The sequence below is a fragment of the Thalassophryne amazonica genome, chromosome 1, assembly GCF_902500255.1.
Source record: "Thalassophryne amazonica chromosome 1, fThaAma1.1, whole genome shotgun sequence".
Classification (NCBI taxonomy): domain Eukaryota; kingdom Metazoa; phylum Chordata; class Actinopteri; order Batrachoidiformes; family Batrachoididae; genus Thalassophryne; species Thalassophryne amazonica.
The window spans coordinates 88,084,516-88,103,953 of record NC_047103.1 but is presented as its reverse complement, the minus strand read 5'-3'; the positions used below and the strand labels follow the sequence as shown (position 1 = coordinate 88,103,953).

At 41.2% G+C, this 19,438-nt stretch overlaps 1 protein-coding gene across 2 annotated transcripts in view; it reads right to left on the bottom strand.

Moving 5' to 3' along the window:
- Window positions 1-1,947: 1,947 nt before the first annotated feature.
- LOC117512245 (N-acylethanolamine-hydrolyzing acid amidase-like) overlaps window positions 1,948-19,438 on the bottom strand; it is a 44,380-nt gene continuing 26,889 nt past the window's right edge. The window contains exons 4-11 of one of the 2 annotated variants that reach the window (XM_034172248.1): window positions 12,857-12,947; window positions 12,437-12,522; window positions 11,018-11,190; window positions 10,077-10,139; window positions 9,901-9,967; window positions 9,796-9,824; window positions 8,879-8,948; window positions 1,953-2,545 (exon numbers count right to left, since the gene is read on the bottom strand). In XM_034172248.1, coding sequence (XP_034028139.1) covers window positions 2,525-2,545; window positions 8,879-8,948; window positions 9,796-9,824; window positions 9,901-9,967; window positions 10,077-10,139; window positions 11,018-11,190; window positions 12,437-12,522; window positions 12,857-12,947 — 600 coding nt within the window. In that variant the 3' untranslated portion in view covers window positions 1,953-2,524. Of the gene's footprint in view, window positions 2,546-8,878; window positions 8,949-9,795; window positions 9,825-9,900; window positions 9,968-10,076; window positions 10,140-11,017; window positions 11,191-12,436; window positions 12,523-12,856; window positions 12,948-19,438 lie in introns of both variants that reach the window. The other variant, XM_034172257.1, reaches the window with a different exon arrangement.

The window sequence follows — 19,438 nt, the reverse complement described above, 5'->3', positions numbered from 1 at the left end:
TGGATCATCATTTTGATTAATTGATGCATAGACTGAATGAATGCTAGGTACTGGCACTCTTCACCTACGGTTGGATATGGAGCCGGCAATAAGTAAAAAATCACAAGTGAACATTAGTAGTATAAGAAAGTGCAGTGCAAACCCAACTCCCCGTGGTGTTTAAGAAGCCTCATGGCCACAATTCGGAGGGTTTCAAAGCAATTTTTTTTTAAGTTTTTATAGTAGCAGATAAATGTGACAAAACTCAGTTGTTGTTAATATAGATTTAAACACTAACTGTTGTGGAGCCCATTCCAAAATTCCCTACTCTAATTTAATTTAGAAAGATAAAAAAAAAACATAAGAAAAAACAAGCAGGATAATGTTTTCTCTTCCACTGAACCGAAAACATATCAAACAGCAAACTCAAAACCACAATACATACAGAACCCTGATCTCTGTGTATGTTACACCCCTAATGCTTACAATTTAATTTATTTAGCAATTTAAGTTACTGAATTTATTTGTCCGAAGCTCACTCTGATGCCTCCGTTTCTCTATATTTACGTGCAAGTATGTAAATCATCCAAATACAAATGTTAAAAGCAACAATATTTTATAACCCCGTCACACATAGCTTCAATCACGCAGAATGGTGTCGTTCTGACAGCCATCTGTGGAAGTCGACACAGCTGGTTAAAATCGGCTGGCGGCCTGAGCAGTCTGAGGACCATCTAACCGCAATTTACATATTCTGTCAGCAAAACAGCATCTGAAATGATTTGCGCGCATACGAGGGCACCTCGAGATGGATCTGACACGCCTGCCAGTATCTGCATGGGCCACGTATAGTAATGTTCACCTCCAATTTTGCTCAACCCCTCAGCATAGGAAATGTTATGAAATGTGTGGCACGCAGCCATCTATGTGCAGGGGATGTGAACACAGAGCTAACAAACCAAAAGCACCATGTCCACTGCGGGTCAATGTGTGGCAGAGCGCACCGTGCTGCAGATCTGGACAGCATGTTTATATCAATAATAGACCTTACAGTACAGATAATATTCCTCCACATGTGCGACATAATGTGGAAGACTGTGCCCATCAGAGCTGCGGGCAGGCATGCACGCTGTCACACCTCACGTCAGGGACTCAGAGCTGAACAGATCTCACTGCTGTAATAAACTAATTATTGCTTGATCACTTTTAATTCTGTCGGAGATATGATGTGGAACTGTTTCGCCATGACAACATATGAAACATGAATTTCACCTCCAGGAGCATTTCGCAGTGCATGGCGGCAGGAGCCAGGACCACACAGCCTGTGGTGGAATGCTGGAAACCACAACGCCGTAAATAAATCCCATATGTGATAATCCACCCGAAATCACCATGTAGAGTTGCACTGTGGGGGGGGGGAATTAAAGTTTGCTCGAAAGGATGTGTCTGACAAAGATAATGGGAAAGCTCACTGCAAACTTTTAAGCAAAGGGGTCCTTCAATTCACAACAAGTGGTTGCTGCACGTGCGCACACACGCAGCGAAATTTAGCTGGCAGTAAAACTGTCCAGTGACAGCTGAGCACATGCAGGCATGCCAATGTGTGCGTACGCATGTAGCGGCTTATTATGAAAACGCACACACACACACACTGAGCGGTCATTTCCTCATGTCAACATGCACAAGAGGTCAGTGAGCCTGGGGAAAAAAAAGGACAAGTGAAGGAGTGATTGAATGGGAGTGTGGGTGACCGCACGGATGAACACATATGGCGTGAGTCCGGTCCATACGTTGGTTGTTCTTTCCAGTACAGGTCCTGTGCAAAGGGAGGAACACAGCGCTGCCTCCCACTCTGTCCCATGTTTGCCATCAGACATTTGGAGATTGGGCAGTCTGCAGTGCCTTTTCTGGCCGTCTGACAGCAGTCTGTGTCATCTACATATGTTTTGGATGTGATCTGACAGATGTGGACGAGGCAGTCTGTCTGCGTTCCATATTGCTGACAACGCCTCTTTTCCTCCCGACTGCGATGGATTATGGCAATATTTGCTGTGTCGGGCATGGTTCCAGCACATTCTTACTATATGTGACGGGGGCGTTGGCTATTTCCACAATTGCAGAAAATCATCTCATGCAAACAATAAACACGATGGATGCGTACCTAGTCTGTGAGTTGTATCTTTTGTGATTTCCTGTTATGTAGATATTGTTGGCTGTATCTTGTTCATAAAAGAGCTACATTTTCCAAAACACCCATGTACATGTGGACGGGGCCTTATTCACACCTGGACACTCACAGAATGACAACCTGGTTTGTGCAACACCAGGCAGCTCCAGTAAAGGCAGCAACCCATCAGATTGGCTGATTTCAAAGATACCTTGGAGAAAGACATTTTTTAAATGACCACTTAATATACCCAAAATGTATGGCTTTAACAGTGCTGGTAGTTTCATAGCTGGCTCTGACGCTGTTCACTTAATAACTGGAAGATAACCCTGGTTAGCTCGTCATGTTGTGAAGTTGGCTTGCTCCGTTCTTGGTAGCTCAGCTGGATTTGAGGCAGCCCTAAAAGAGAGAATGGGACAGAGGAAGAAAATTTCATGTAACATTGTCAGTGGAAAAAAAACTATTTAACAGTATATATTTATATAATTTTGTTTGTACCATGCCACACACATACATAAAGCAAAAGTATGTCCCTTCAGCTGCTCCCTTGTTTTCACTCAGGGGCACCACAGCAGATCAGAGATTGATCTGCATGTTGAATTGACAGATGTTTTACACCGGATGTCCTTCCTGATGCATCTCCAAATCACATGGACAAATATGGCAGGGGTGGGGTGTGAACTAGGAACCTTCTGCACTGTAATCAAGCACACCATCCACTTGGCCACTACTTGACTCATGGCCAAGTTGTGGACCCATAAAATTTAGATGACTGTGTAAAAGTCAATTTTGATTTGCCGTGTTTTTGGGAGGATCGTCAGTGCGGATAAATCTGGACGATGATTTCTTCTTCCTCCTCCGGCTGTTGCAGGACAGTGCTGAGGGCAGGCGATTTTTGTGCAGAAGATTCATGACTGAATTTACACATACCACACACACCCGCCATGTGCCACACATAATTCCAGCCCAATCTGAACTGGTAGTAAGTATCTAGAGTCACATCTAAAAACTTAGAATCGTCAGGAATCGCCAGCACTGACAAAGCCATCATCGCTGACCTGCAGTAGCTGGAGGAGGAAGAAAAACATCCTGAACCCACTCCAGATGAAGAAATCATCCCCAACCAGGAAATAATCATGCTTCAAATGGCCAAAACTATTGTAATATGGCAAGGAAGGCTGATTTTAAGGTTTCTTTCTCTATTTTTGGTCAACTTCATTAACTTGCAGTTTCAGACAACTTGTGGTCCAATTTTGTGGACCCCAACAAGCGTGAGTGTGTGTATATGTGTGTGTGTGTGTGTATATATATATATATATATATATATACATACACACACACACACACACACACACTAGGGGTGTCACAATACATGTATTTGTATTGATCCATATGGTACACACGCAGCCGCAGAATACACAGTACGGTGCTGCATAGTACGATTATACACGCGTGTATATTTGTTTCCATAAACGACTGACATTTCATCAGATTGTGTCCCTCCAGTTTTATAATCGGTGCAGGAAGTCAGTCTTTCTCCCCTTTCAGTGCAGGAGGAGGCATGGCCACACACTCCAGCTTGCTGTGTCTCTAAATCGAACAGAGGAAAACAGCTAGTTGAAGGGAGTGACAACACCAGAAACTTTAGAAGCATTAACGTTTTTGCTTTTTCTTCACAAACATGAACTTCAACGCAAAAGTGTATTGATATGTTTAAGTGTTACTGTCCATGTATGAGGTCAGTCCACTTTCAAGCTTCAACAGAAAGCACCACCAACTTATGACAAAAGGTAACTTTTGTATAAATTAGTGTAAAATTACACAGATGAGATGTTTGCCAAATAGCCACACTGTGTACAATATTTTAAAATCTGCATAGAGTGAGGTTTTATGAGATGTTTTTGTGCAAAAAAATTTACTAAACTTTGAAGGCAGTCTTATTCCACACGTCATGAAACATAAAAACAAACCAAAAAACCCCCAAAACATTTAACGCGACACACAGTAAATGCATCCCAACGTGAACGATAAGACATGAAATCCAATTTCTAAACATTTAATGAAAAAAAAAGTTTACATTTATTTCTCACAGTGCTGAATTGGTTAAACATAGCTCTCATGCTGTTTACAGATTAAAGCTACTGCATGTAAAAACCGAACTTGTACAGAACTGTGATGTTTAAAAACAAATATGAACCGAACCATGATGTCTGTGTACTGTGATACTCCATATATATAACCTGTCCTCACTACCAGCATTACAGACACCAATGAGTTCATACACGCCACTGTAATCCTTGGCACACTTGGGCATAAGATCAAGAATACCTCCAAAAGGGAGAGCTCTCCATGGAGAAGAGCATTAGAATTCCAAATATGGAAATCCTGGAATGATGTTCGCCGATTAACACAGATACAGATGGGCATTATGAGAAACAGGCCCTGGATGGATAAGAAATACAACAAGATGTCCACAACTGAGGCCCTGGAAACTTTCAAACCACTGGCCACTCAGCTGGAGACACACCAGAGAAGCAGAGGCCAAGAAAATAACTGGCCTGTACTCCAATGACCCATCCAGGGTATACCTCCAGCTGAAAGGGGAAAACAGTAACACAAGAACAGACCTGCTCAGAACTGGGACTGAGCAATACTGGAAGAACATGTGACACAAAGAGGCATCACACAACACCAATGCCAAGTGGCTGGTGGACCTAAGAGCGAACCACAGCCACATCTCTGAACAAGAACCAGTCAACATCATGAAGGTAGACATCCAACAACGAGTCTCAGGGATGAAGAGCTGGACAGCACCAGGGCCATACCTGCATCTCCACAACATGAAAGCTCCTATTGGGCATCATAGCAACCAAGTTGAAGGTACATCAGTCAACACAAGAGCACAGGTAAGAAGGCATTGGAAACAACACCGGAGGGTCAAAGCACCAGCTACTGGATGACTGAGCAGTACACCAGGACTCAAAGACCAGGCGAAACAACCTGAACACAGCCTGGATTGATGATTAAAAGGCCTATGTCTCAATACCTCACACATGGATATTGGAGTGCTTGGTAATATACAAGTCAGTTCACTGATAAACTTCATCAGGAACTCAGTGGGACTGTAGAAGACATCACTGGAGGCCATCTCCAAGGCAATCACACAAGTCACCATCAAGTGTGGAATATACAAAGGTGATGCACTGTCCCTGCTGCTGTTCTACATCGGCCTCAACCCCTTCAGTTAACTCATCACAAAGAGTGGCTATGAATATCGATTCAGAAGTGAAGTAACCATCAGCCACCTCCTGTACATGGACGACATCAAGCTGTATGCCCAGAGGGAGCGAAATATTGACTCACTGATCCACCTCACCAGGATCTACAGCTAGGATATTGGGAAGTCATTCAGACTGGATAAGTGTGGCTGAATGGTGGCAAAGAAGGGAAGATGAGCCAGACAAAGGAAATGGAGCTGCCAGAAGGGAGGATAGCTGACATATAGGACAGCTACAAGTACCTGGGAATCCCACATGCCAGAGGAATTATGATGAAGATGCAAGAAGGTCAGCTTCAGCCAAATACCTCCAGAAAGTAAGACAGGTGCTGCGAAGCCAGCTCAATGGTCGGAATAAGATCCAAGCCATCAGTACTAGGGTTGGGTATCGAGAACTGGTTCTTTTTGAGTATCGTTAAGAAATTATTCGATCCACCGATATCAATAGTCTTTTTGCTTAACGATTCTCTTATCAGTCCTTCAGAGCGGCCGTTGTTTTTGAGTGTTTGTCGAGAATATGATCATTTCTCTTTGTTGATTGCAGACCCTGTAGTGGCTCTGTAATCAACCGTTTCTGCAACGCAACACCACTTTGAAGCGTGAACCAATGAAGCAATGCTTTGATCCGCTGGCTCGTTGGTTCTTTGATTCGCTTGATTCAGAAATGGCAAATCCGCTTCTTAACCTCTCTCAAAGCCATTAAAATATCGTGAGTCACTTTTTTGTGGATTAAAGTCACTAACTGGGACTCTTGTCTTCTTGCAGTTAAGAAACAAGAATCATACTCCGTTCCATTGGCACAGCTCCAAATGCTGCGCGGCTCTGCCGAGACAGAGTCCGTTCAGAATTAATAACTTCAAAACGAATTGCCGCTTTAAATAAAATGACACCTCTTTACAAACTTTGTAATACTGACAATAAACTACAATCGACTAAAACATTTTTTTCCTCCCAAAATGAGACGTCCTGCATTCTTTGAATTACATCCTGACGTGCAGCATCAAGATGTAATTCTACATCTTATAAAGCGACAAATCACAACAAAAGCCGGCTCAAGGCGCCTCACACAGAACAGTTTAACATAAAAAACTAAAATAAATAAAAGTTAAAAAATTCAAATACATAATTAAAACCAGAAGTAAAAGAATAAAACATACAAAAATAAAAACAATTCATAAGAAAGAGAACAAAAATAGGCTTTAAGTCTTGACTTAAAAATATCCACAGACACCAACTGCCTCACGGTTGCAGGAAGACCGTTCCACAGAGCGGGTGCATGATAAGAAAAAGCTCTTTGACCCGCTGACATAGAAAACCTGTAAAGCCTACTTTTAGTACACAAAAAATTCACAAGAGGTATCGATAAGGGAATCGGATCGCTAAGCAGAATCGATGATGGTATCGATATCGATCAAATCTCACCCATCCCTACCCAGCTGGGGTAATAAGATGGCCAGAGGAGGAGATAGATGACAGCAATGTCAAGATACAAAAACTCCTCACAATGCACAGAGGCTTCCGCCCAGAGTCCAGCACACTGAGGCTCTATGAGCAATGGGAGGAGGGAGGGAGAGGATTAGTGTCTCAAATTCACATAGTGCCTCACATGCACGCTGACATTGGTGTGAATGTGAGGCATTTTTGTAAAGCGCTTCTGATGCAGATGGAAAAGTGCTATATAAATGCAGTAAATTTACCATTTTACCATTTAGTAAGTGTCAGAGCCACAATCCAGGATGAGACAAGGAGCATCCATAAATACATCAGAAAGATGGCCCCCTGAGATCAGCTGCTACAAGAATGCCTGAGCCAGATGAAGACAGACAGTGATAAGGAACAGGAGGAGGAAATATTATAGAAGGCCAAGCCCCTCCATGGGGCGTGCTATCGACAGATAGAGGAAGTAGCTGTCATCAAGAAGTCCTACCAGTGGCTGAAAAAGACTGGCGTAATAGAGAATACAGAGCCTCTGATCATGGCAGCACAAGAACAAGCCCTAAGCACCAGATCCACAGAGGCAGGAGTCTACCACAGCTGACAGTACCCAAGTTGCATCCTGTGCAAATGTGCCCCAGATACAGTCCAGCACATAGTAGCAGGACACAGGATGCAAACTAGGACAGCGTACACTGAGAGGCACAACCAAATGGCGAATGTTGGGAATCATGTACAGGAACATCTGTGCCGTATACGGATTTGAAGTTCCCAAGTCCCAATGGGAGATGCCACCAAAGGTGGTTGAGAACAACAGGGCTAAGGTCCTGTGGAACTTCAAATTCCAGACAAACAAGCAGCTGCTGGCCAACCAACTATACTATGCATACATTTATTGTATTGTATACATGTATTGTATACATCTATTATACAGGCTGCACAAAGACCATTGTGTGGAGTATTTGTGTTGTACTTCACATGCACAGCACCAGTGCAATGACCGTACTGTCATCGCAGAGTCCCTACTAGCTGTGCTCCTAACTTGGGTCAGGCGTACGATGGCAACGATTTGCATTTGCCTGTGCCTGTCAAAAAAACTGCACGTGCAGTCTGTGACCATGAACACATGCACGTGATGTGCACATCTCACTCATGGTTTTGCCATTTTTCCCCATAGACTGCATGTAGCACCGCATAGTGAGGGAGGCTCAACATGCCTGTCTTTTCCCAAATGTGAAGCAATGTGGTCACTGACCAGTGGACATCTGAGGACAAAAAGTCAATTCTCCAGCTTTCACCATCTGTCACATGCCTTCTGAACTTAGGGTTTTTTTTGTTGTTTTTGTTTGCTTAAAACCATTTTTCAATTTGACTGAAAATCTGCATGAGTACAACTCAGATTCAACTCCTGGAATTCATGTTTGGGAGTCTCCTTTAATTATAATCCTTGACTTGCTGAAGAGGAATTGTCTGGTCTAATGACATGTTGACAAACCAGGTAGGGCATAGGCAAGGATCACTATTATTCTCAAAAAACAAACAAAAAAAATCTTTTTTTGTGTAGTGTAGAAACTGGACAATTGAGCCCGGCTCTCTCATGTCATCTGTCACTGGTCAGAAATAGCTTAAGCACAAATTGACATATTTTTTAGAAGACATTTCATTACCGAATTTCAAAGCAGCACAGCACATTCTCTTTCAGGTATAAAGCACTACATATTCTACACACCTTCAAAGCTTTTCCCTCATTTCTCATGGCAAAGCTCTTGTTAATGTAATTTTTCAAGTTGACCCATTTTTACATTCAAGTCACTATCAAAAAAAAAAAATCTAAACCACCAAAACAAAACCAACAGAAAACAACACCAGAAGCAATATGAAAATATGACTGACATTTGCCAGCACAAATAATTTTTCAATTTATCTTGTATTTCTGCAATGCTAAAAATGCTAATGACAGAAGAAATGTATAATGAAATTAAAGTACACAAATCCATATGTATGAAACAGACTTTAATTACCTGTGGCCTGACAAGAGTGGTATACTTCTCAGTTTTTTCAGCGCTCATTATTGTTGTGTAAACAGTACCTCTGGAAGAGAAAAGATAGAAAATGTTCATGACTGACTGGACAATAGAAATATTGTATTCAAGGCGGAAGGGCATTCAGCACTACTCCCAGTATTTCCCATCACTGCCAAAGAACCCTATAACGCCTTCTGGGTTGTCTGGGTGTCTTGGTGGCTTTCCTCACTTGTGTCCTTTTTGCAAGGTCACTCACTTTTTGAGAACTGCATCCTCCAGACAGAGTTACAATACAGTACCATACTGTTTGTATTTCTTAAATACTGAGATCAAAGAAGTCCAAGACATAACCAGTGACTTGGGAATGTTCATGTATCCATCCCGACTTGTCTGAAGAAAAGGGGTGATTTTAGTTGTGTTATACCTAAAGCTGTATATAATTGTGCACACCATTGTTTTGACTTTGATATTTTTATTTAATTTATGTCATGCTGCAGAGATTAGTTTTCACTGACTTTTCCATGGGCATCATTTTAGAATGTTTAAAATAAAGAAGTCTGAATTATAATACATTTTTAAATTCAATGTCATTACAAAATTCAGACACATAAACGTTCAAGAGTTTGACAAACTTTCAGTAGCTTGAGCAAAGAATAAAAACAAATGAACCAACCATTGCAGATCAGCCAACACGCTTCAAATTTAGGGTTCTATATGAACTCTACAGGCAGTTCAGCTATCTGCTGAAAAACAAAATAGTCAAACAAAAGACTATTGATTTTACTGCTGAGGTTGGGGGGAGACAGCTGAAACCCACCGTATGCACAATACTGCAGTACAATCCCAGCAGTGTTAATCATGTGATTTCTTACATGAATAATGGGAACACAATCAACAGATAACTGTCTGCTTACCTGTTACACACAGGATACACCGACAAAATCTGTAAGGCAAACAAACATTACACATGGTTCCTGAATGCTTGATGAAGTGAGAGGAATTTGTTGGTCAGCCCTTGCCTGGTAAAGTGTCTTCATGTTGATGTGGTCTTGGCCAGTAGCATTTAATGCTTTGATGGCTGCTTCTCTAACAAACAACAATTAATAAAAACAATAATAATACAAAATTATTACAGTTACATGTATGTGTGTGTGTGTAATTGATGGGTTGCTGCTACTGCTGACAGAAGAGTCACCTTCGATGATCCCGGCCAGGAGGAGGAAGCCAGTGGTCAAAGTTTGTCTCCACTCTGTACCATCTAAAAGAGGAACAACATTGTGTTATTTTAGAGCTGTGCAATAATATCACTTATGCCCCAAAATGCATTCTGAGTACAGTCGTCATGCTTAAAATTATTTGAGCATGAAGCATATTCATTTATTTATAAGTTTTTGTTCATTTTAGATCACAGATTTGTGAAATGTTTGTGCCCACCTTTTACACATTTTAACTGATTTTAAAAAGGAATACAGGCTCGTTTATGTTAACAGGCTGAAAATGATGTCCTTTAAACTCAGAGTGAAAGAAAATCTCTTCAGTATAAAAAAAGATCAAATCTCAACTTGCGTCTTCCATCCTTCTGCCAAACTGTATCTAAAGACGTTTAACTGGTGATGAAACAGACAAAAGCTGTATGATGCACAGTATCTCTAATGACAACCACAGACGTCTATAACACAGAGTTGTCATGGATCTCTTGTTGGTTTCCCTTACTCATGTCCTTCTTGCACTCTGGTCACTCCAGACAGATCTGCCACACAGTACCATCCTGTTTGTGTTTCTTAATGATTGATGTATTGAGTGACTTGTCTGAAGAAAGCTGGCTATGAATTTATTATAATTTTTTGACTTTCATATTTTCTTTAAATTTATGTCATACTGCACACGTTTTTGAGTTTAAACTGTGTAATTGTAGAAATTGTCACAGAAAGAAGCCTCTTTTTTTTTAATTTGATGTCAAAAATTAAAAAGTAGAAATGCTCAAGGGGCACCAAGTACTTCACAGCACTGTATGCATTTTATCTCCTACCACAATGGCCCAAATCTGATGCTGAAGAATTATCTTTATTAATGCAACTCAGTTGGACGTCCAGCTTCACCATAATGACTTCAGCTCAGTGCTTTTGGTTTTCCTACCCTCCAGTCACGGGATCCAGTGGCCAGATGTCAGCAGGGCCTGATCTGTCTCTGGTAATCACAGCCCCTTCACCTGGTTGCAGCCCACCCACGATGTAATACACTTCAGTGATAATGGGGATTTTGGAAAGACGCATAACTGCATCTTCAAAGTTTTCTGCTTCCTCCAGTGTCTGCATTAATTCAAACACACAATTAGTCAGTGGAACACTTCTGGAAGCAGTCACTTTATGGAATTATATTAGTACTAGCATGTTGCCTGTGGGGATCCACAGGCTCTAGATTGGGTTGTGTTTATAAAATAGGGAGCTGACATTTTTCAAGGGTGGTAATAAACTGCGCAAAGTTTCCATAATGAGTTGGAATGATGTGTTAGTCCAGAATGTTTTTAGAACCTTAGACCTCAACAGTTTTTAGAAGAACTCAACCCTTTTATTTCCTGTTAATTATGTAATTTTTTAAAATGTTAATTTACTGTCTATTTATAAATTGTTTAGGTTCTTCTTATCATACACTTTTGTTAGTTATTTTAATTTTACTTCTATTTTGTAATTTGATTTTTAAATGGACCACAATGGAAATAAGTGTTTCAACTTTCTTGTGTCATTCATGTATTTTAATGTATTTACAATTACATTATATTATGTATTTACATTGATCTTACTAAATAAAATCATTCACCACATTCACGCTTTTAATATAATGACTTCCCACCCCCTGCTGGAATGGCGTGTGTCCATAATGTAGTTGCCAACATCCATTGTTCAGCGTTGTTAGCTAATATCCATAGCTTCTTCAAGCTTTCATTTTGTCAGCATTTATCCTTGACTCAAAATACATAAGCCTACCAAACAGCAAATGTCAGCTGTCACAGCTTCTCTGTGATGAAAGTTACTTACGCACGCACAGCTGCTGTAAGCAAGTGCTTTTAATTTGCCAAAAAAAAAAAAAAAAAAAAAAGACAGTGGCTGAAGACATTAAAACCACTACAGTTTTCACTCATGGTACCACCATGAGACTGAACTCACTCATGGTTAGAGCAACATAACACTTAACTAAACTGACTAAACCAATTGAACTATAAAACACAATAAATTAATAACACTAACAACACTGTTAAACTAGCATGAATCCCAATAACAACATTTAAAACCTCAAAACCTGAATTCCCATGGGGCATTGCAGCACAGTGTCCATTGTTTACTAGTTAGCTAAAATGGCTAATTTTTCCAAAGATACTTGTCCTATCAACTTTCTGTTTTTACAGCATTCATCCTTGACCAAAAATACATAAGTATACCAAATGGCAAATGCCAGCTCTCCCAGATTTTTGAGTGACAAAGCCATACACATGCAAGCACACAGAGGCAGCCTGGCTATTAAAATACAGATGTGAACTTCAAATATTCAAATACTCACCTCTCTCACCAGCCAGCTTACTGGGGATCTCCTTAGTAGGAAAGCAGACACCACATTTTTCCACCAGTTGCTCCAGTGTTCACTACCTGATTATAACAAAAACAAAATATTTAAACCCTGAAAACTAGAAGGCACTTGTAACTTCACCAAGGCACAACAGTCCTTTGTTTGTTTGCCCAGAGCTCTGTTGACATGTCGGTGGGGGTGTGGTTTAAAGTACAGAAAACAATGGGAGACATTATAGGGGTGCAGAGTAAAAAAGATATTCACTCATATATTTTTAAAACAGCTTGTAGATAGCCAAGCAGTTAAGAAAAAACCCACATCAAACACCATCTAAATTAGTGATTTAGTGGTGCATTGTAAAAGTAAGTATAAAACAGTCAAAAATAAGTGAATATGATGACAATTGTTGTTTACCTCGTTGATCACCAGAGATTGTAAACTTGTTCAGACTCTGACCCGTCCACAAGCCAACATAGCCAGCAAATGATGTCCCACGGTATACTTCCTGAGAAGATTTGTAAAGAAAAAATAAAAATGCTTACTGGACACCATGATCATGTCAACAATTTAGACTTGCTCTGAACTACTGACACTGAAGAAACACTGGGTCAATGTGGGAAAACAAAATAATCAGAATTTTAGAAATTAAGTATTTTTAGATTATAGTCTGCAAGTGTAAAAGAATCAATTTCAAATTTACTGACTGCTTAAAAAAATGTTCCATCAGATGCCTGCCATGCTTTCAACAGACACTTCACTGCTGCTGGAAATCAGTTTAATGTTGGTTACTCAGACTAGTGCAGTGCCCATAGGACATTTTATTCTTATAGAAAACTGGGAGCTTAAGCAGATTTTTCGAGGATGGTCGTATGAGGCTGTGTTTGAAGGTGGGCTGTACAAAGAGGTGTACTTACTCTTACATAGTTTTAACAGACAAAGTGTACGTTTGTACGTAGAAGCGTACGTGTACGTAGAAGCAGAAACCAGCCTACAAACACCGGAAAAAAAACAAAACAAATTGGTCATCTGTGAAAAATTCCACCTGCTGTTGAGAGGGATATACGGTCGGACAGGCATGAACGATCCAGCAGTGACAGTGTTGTGCATCCTTGTGTGCGCAAGCACAAACAAATATATCAGAGGTGCCCAAGTTCGGTCCTCGAGATGTACCTTCCTGACACTCTTAGTTGTCTCCCTGTTCCAACACACCTGAATTTCATTGGATTCAGGCGTGTTGGAACAGGGAGACAACTAAGGCTGGGTTGCACCATTGTGGTTTAAACTTTAATCTACGGGTGATTCTTTAACTACGGGCACTATTGGCCTTGTAAATGTAATTTCCACCACACCATTGCCTTACAGTATAAAGCGCCTTGGGGCAACTGTTTGTTGTGATTTGGCGCTATATACATGTGCTCTGATGTCACTGTTTATCTCCATAGAAACTACCCAAACAATCTTTCATACAAACTGTTTAAAGGGACATTATAGTGTTGTGGTGGAAATTACGGCAATAGTGTGGGCCAACTACATTTTGTTTAAAAAAAAAATCACAACAGTTGTATGACATTGAATAGCCCAATTATGTTTTTATTATTTTACTGATATTTTATTCAGAGATATTTTAAAACATTAGAAAAAGCGTTTACCATTCATTTTTATCATTGAAGATCAAAAGTCTTGGTGTGGGACAAGCACAAAACAGCAATATTTGCATATAATGATGCTGAAACGCAACACTTTTGGTTTTGCTCCCATTTTGTATGAGATGAACTCAAAGATCTAAAACTTTTTCCACATACACAATATCACCATTTCCCTCAAATATTGTTCACAAACCAGTCCAAATCTGTGATAGTGAGCACTTCTCCTTTGCTGAGATAATCCATCCCACCTCACAGGTGTGCCATATCAAGATGCTGATTAAACACCATGATTAGTGCACAGGTGTGCCTTAGACTGCCCACAATAAAAGGCCACTCTGAAAGGTGCCGTTTTATCACACAGCACAATGCCACAGATGTCGCAAGATTTGAGGGACCGTGCAATTGGCATGCTGACAGCAGGAATGTCAACCAGAGCTGTTGCTCATGTATTGAATGTTCATTTCTCTACCATAAGCCGTCTCCAAAGGCGTTTCAGAGAATTTGGCAGTACATCCAACCAGCCTCACAACCGCAGACCACGTGTAACCACACCAGCCCAGGACCTCCACATCCAGCATGTTCACCTCCAAGATCGTCTGAGACCAGCCACTCGGACAGCTGCTGAAACAATCGGTTTGCATAACCAAAGAATTTCTGCACAAACTGTCAGAAACTGTCTCAGGGAAGCTCATCTGCATGCTCGTCGTCCTCATCGGGGTCTCGACCTGACTCCAGTTTGTTGTCGTAACCGACGTGAGTGGGCAAATGCTCACATTCGCTGGCGTTTGGCACGTTGGAGAGGTGTTCTCTTCACGGATGAATCCCGGTTCACACTGTCCAGAGCAGATGGCAGACAGCGTATGTGGCATCGTGTGGGTGAGCGGTTTTCTGATGTCAATGTTGTGGATCGAGTGGCCCATGGTGGCGGTGGGGTTATGGTATGGGCAGGCGTCTGTTATGGACGAAGAACACAGGTGCATTTTATTGATGGCAATTTGAATGCAGAGATACCGTGACGAGATCCTGAGGCCCATTGTTGTGCCATACATCCAAGAACATCACCTCATGTTGCAGCAGGATAATGCACGGCCCCATGTTGCAAGGATCTGTACACAATTCTTGGAAGCTGAAAATGTCCCAGTTATTGCATGGCCGGCATACTCACCGGACATGTCACCCATTGAGCATGTTTGGGATGCTCTATACCGGCGTATACGACAGCGTGTACCAGTTCCTGCCAATATCCAGCAACTTCGCACAGCCATTGAAGAGGAGTGGACCAACATTCCACAGGCCACAATTGACAACCTGATCAACTCTATGCGAAAGAGATTTGTTGCACTGCATGAGGCAGATGGTGGTCACACCAGATACTGACTGGTATCCCCCCCAATAAAACAAAACTGCACCTTTCAGAGTTGCCTTTTATTGTGGACAGTCTAAGGCACACCTGTGCACTAATCATGGTGTCTAATCAGCATCTTGATATGGCACACCTGTGAGGTGGGATGGATTATCTCAGCAAAGGAGAAGTGCTCACTATCACAGATTTAGTCTGGTTTGTGAACAATATTTGAGGGAAATGGTGATATTGTGTATGTGGAAAAAGTTTTAGATCTTTGAGTTCATCTCATACAAAATGGGAGCAAAACCAAAAGTGTTGCATTTATATTTTTGTTGAGTGTATATCTGTTTTTGTTTTGTTGTTGTTTTTTTATATTTTGGTTTATTTAAATCCATTTAATCTCAGTTTACTTTTTAGTCGTGTTGCACCAAACTTAAACTTAGTTTAAATTTAGTTTCCACTAATCTCTGGTTAAATCTAATCCATGGCTAATCTCAGATTTAATACCCTACTTAAACTTAGATTACTTGTGAGTCTGTTGCACCAGTGATTTTAACCCAAGGATAAACCTGGATTGCCTGTTTAATATAAACCACCCCTGGAGGAGGTTTAAATTAGTTATTCGGACAACATGGCTGCTGTTATTCGTCTGCTTATTCACAAGATAAAGTTCCACGCAGAAATATTCGAGATAGGCTAAACCCTGTTGAATTCTACAGCAACAGCGAGTTTCTCCAGCGGTACAGATTCACAAAAGAGTCTGTATTGTACCTCAATGAAAAAGTCGGACCAGCTATCAAGCACAGAAGTGAGAGGAACGCTGCTGTGGCACCCATTCTCCAGATCCTCGTTGCTTTACGCGTTTATGCCACAGGCTGTTACCAGATGGTGGATGGAGATCTATTTGGTGTCCACAAGTCCACAGTCTGCAGAATTGTCAACAGGGTTTCAAAGGCTATTGCAAGTTTGAGGGTCAGTTCATTCGTTTTGGGTGAAATAGAGATATAACAGCTGGATTCTACAGAAAAGCAGGATTTCCTGGGGTGATTGGAGCTATTGACTGCACACATATTCTAATATCTAACCCAGGGGGAGAAAATGGGGAACTTTTTCGCAATCGAAAGGGCTGCTTCTCCATCAACGTTCAAGTTGTGTGCGATGACTAGGCCCAGATCACAAACATTGTTGTAAGATGGCCTGGATCCACACATAACAGTTGGATTTTTGACAACAGCCATCTCTGTGCACTACTAGAAGGAGGGGAGATAGGTGGCTATCTAGTGGGTGACAGTGGCTATGCCTGTCGCTCTTACCTCATGACGCCACTTTTGAATCCCCAAACCCAGGCTGAGCGGAACTACAACAGAGCTCACATCAGAACAAGAGTCATTGTTGAGAGACTGTTTGGAGTATGGAAGCGGAGATTTCCCTGTTTAAGACTGGGACTACGCACCAAAGTGGACACTACCCTGACAGTCATAGTTGCTGTGGCTGTGTTGTATAACTTGGGCAAAAGAATAGGTGATGAGCTGCCAGAGGACGAAGACCCTATTGAGGATGAAGATGAGGATGACCTACCAGCAGGCCCACAAAATGCTGCAAATGTCCATGGAAATGCTGTGAGGAGAACCCTGATTGAAAACCATTTTGCAGTCTAATCAAGGTAAATTATTATTTATTATTTAGAATTATTATTTAGATGTTTGTTTGCCAGGAAGGCATATGATACTTTAAAAATGTTTTCATTTTTGTCATCCCTACAGGGAGGAACTGTGACATGCACCAAGGACATATGAATGGAGACATAAGACATAAATAAACAACAATTAATTTATTAATTTGTCATTTCGTCATTATAAAGTGTTGATTCATTAATTTTTTAAATGGTCAGATCAGATTACATCATTCAGTAGTGCATCAAGGGGGTTGTCATCAGCTCGATGGCTTAGGCCTATTTCCAGCCTTTCTTTCTGCAGTGTAAGGACTTGTTTCTTAAGCAGCAGAACTTCTTTTAAAAGTTTGGCATTTTCAATGTCCAAGAGACACCGCTCCTTCTCCAGCTCAACAAGCTCTTGGGTGGCGGTCTGGGACATTTTTGGACACTTTGCTGGAGGAGGTAGGCCCAGAGATGTGGAAGACATTGGCCCTTCTACATCCACCACAGGCTCCAGGTCCAGGACAATGAGGGAGTCATCTAAGCAGAAACACAGAAATTGATGAGCCGTAACAAATAATTCCATTAACCAATTATCTTCCAAACCAAGACGAAATTGAACAAAACAGCAGAAATAAGTAGGCTATAAAAAGTGTTACTCAGAAGATAGTAAGGATAGGCCTATATAAGGACAATCAACTGTGTGTCAATGTCATTGCATTGCAGGCCTGTGCTGGTCCGGCACCTGTCACTTTAATTTCTTGGCAGGAACCAAACAGTAGGACGTCACGTCACTCCGTAAACAAACTTCGTTTCTATGCAAGGTGACGGTGGAGTCAGTAGGGCTACCAGAGATGTTCATTTCTATTGATGCAGTATAAATAAATATTCATAAACAACTGAAACAGAATCGCCATTGGATTATGTGGGATGTGTGTTCTGTATGCCCTTTTGAGTAAGTAGCCCTTTCCGAGCCATACTCACAAGAGATCCCACTTCGTGAACAGGACTCACTTCATACAGTAGCCTAGCTGCAGGTTGTTCTTAATGAAACGGACAGTAAATGAATGTTATGCCATGTTGTTACAATGGTTATAAATTCACGAAATGAATAATACATTGCCATTTCATTTAAAATCAGTGCTAAACAGTTAATATGAAGTGTTATTGGTGGACATGGGTCAATGTTCTGCAGCAGACGTCAGTGTTGATTGGATTATCTATGAAGCATATTCGTTGTTGTCCATCAATGACCAATTAGTAATTAATTTTTGGGCATTAGCTGTGGTGCTACCACCTGATGTCTGGTACTGAAAAACGTCACTGACCATACATATGAACACATTGGTGGAGTGGTGACGTTAGCAAAGCAGCAAAGTCAGCAACTTACCGAGGTCTCTCCTGTCCAGTGCCCCGTCGTCATCATAGGGGTTGGAGAGGGGGGAGAGCCGCTGCGGGATCAACGTTGAGACTTTAGCAGACAGCGGGTCAAAGTTTTCTTTTTGTTCCCCCCCGCCAGTCCCAAACCTCTGCCTCCTCTCTTCAGCCGCATCGGATTTTGCCTTGCTTTTTAAATTCTTCCAGCAGCCTTTCAGCTTAGCGTTGTCCCTGGTCTCCTTTATTCCCGTTGCCCCATTGAATCTCTCCGTTAATGACGCCCACGCCTGCTCCTTCTTTTCTGTCATTAAATTATCAGTTTTTTTGTCCTCTATAATTTTCCCAAATTCCTCCATTAGCCCTGCCAGTAAATTTTTCTCAAAAGAAGAAAAATTGGATGCCCTTTGACGAGGTGCCATCTTCACTGATGCCATCTTCACTGCCCCAGTGATACAATGTAACAGCAATGTTTACAATGTTTACAAATATATCAAACAGGCCATTCCAGAGCACTGAATGCAACGGCCCATTATATTATTATATAATTCAATGTGTCATCGTTTGTTTGTTTACAGTCAATGTTAGTTGTATGTTTTGTCTATTTATGCATACATTTGACCATACCCATTAATGGCGGCTGATGAACATATTTAAGTTTATTTTAATCCTTGATTAAACCAGTTTAGGTAATCCAGGTTTAAATTTAAGACGTGCAACACATCTCAGATTAATTTAAACCCAGTTTAAACATGGATTTACTAAATTCAGTTTCAAGGATTCAAAGGATTCAAAAGACGTTTATTGTCATATGCACATAGGAACATATTCCCTGCACAATGAAATGTGTTTACTGCATTTTACCCATCCTAACTGCCAGTTAGGAGCAGAGGTCACCTTTTTGGCGCCCGGGGACCAGCTCCAGATGTATATCCCTGCCCTAGGTCACGAGCAGGGCTGAGCAAACCTTGACCGGC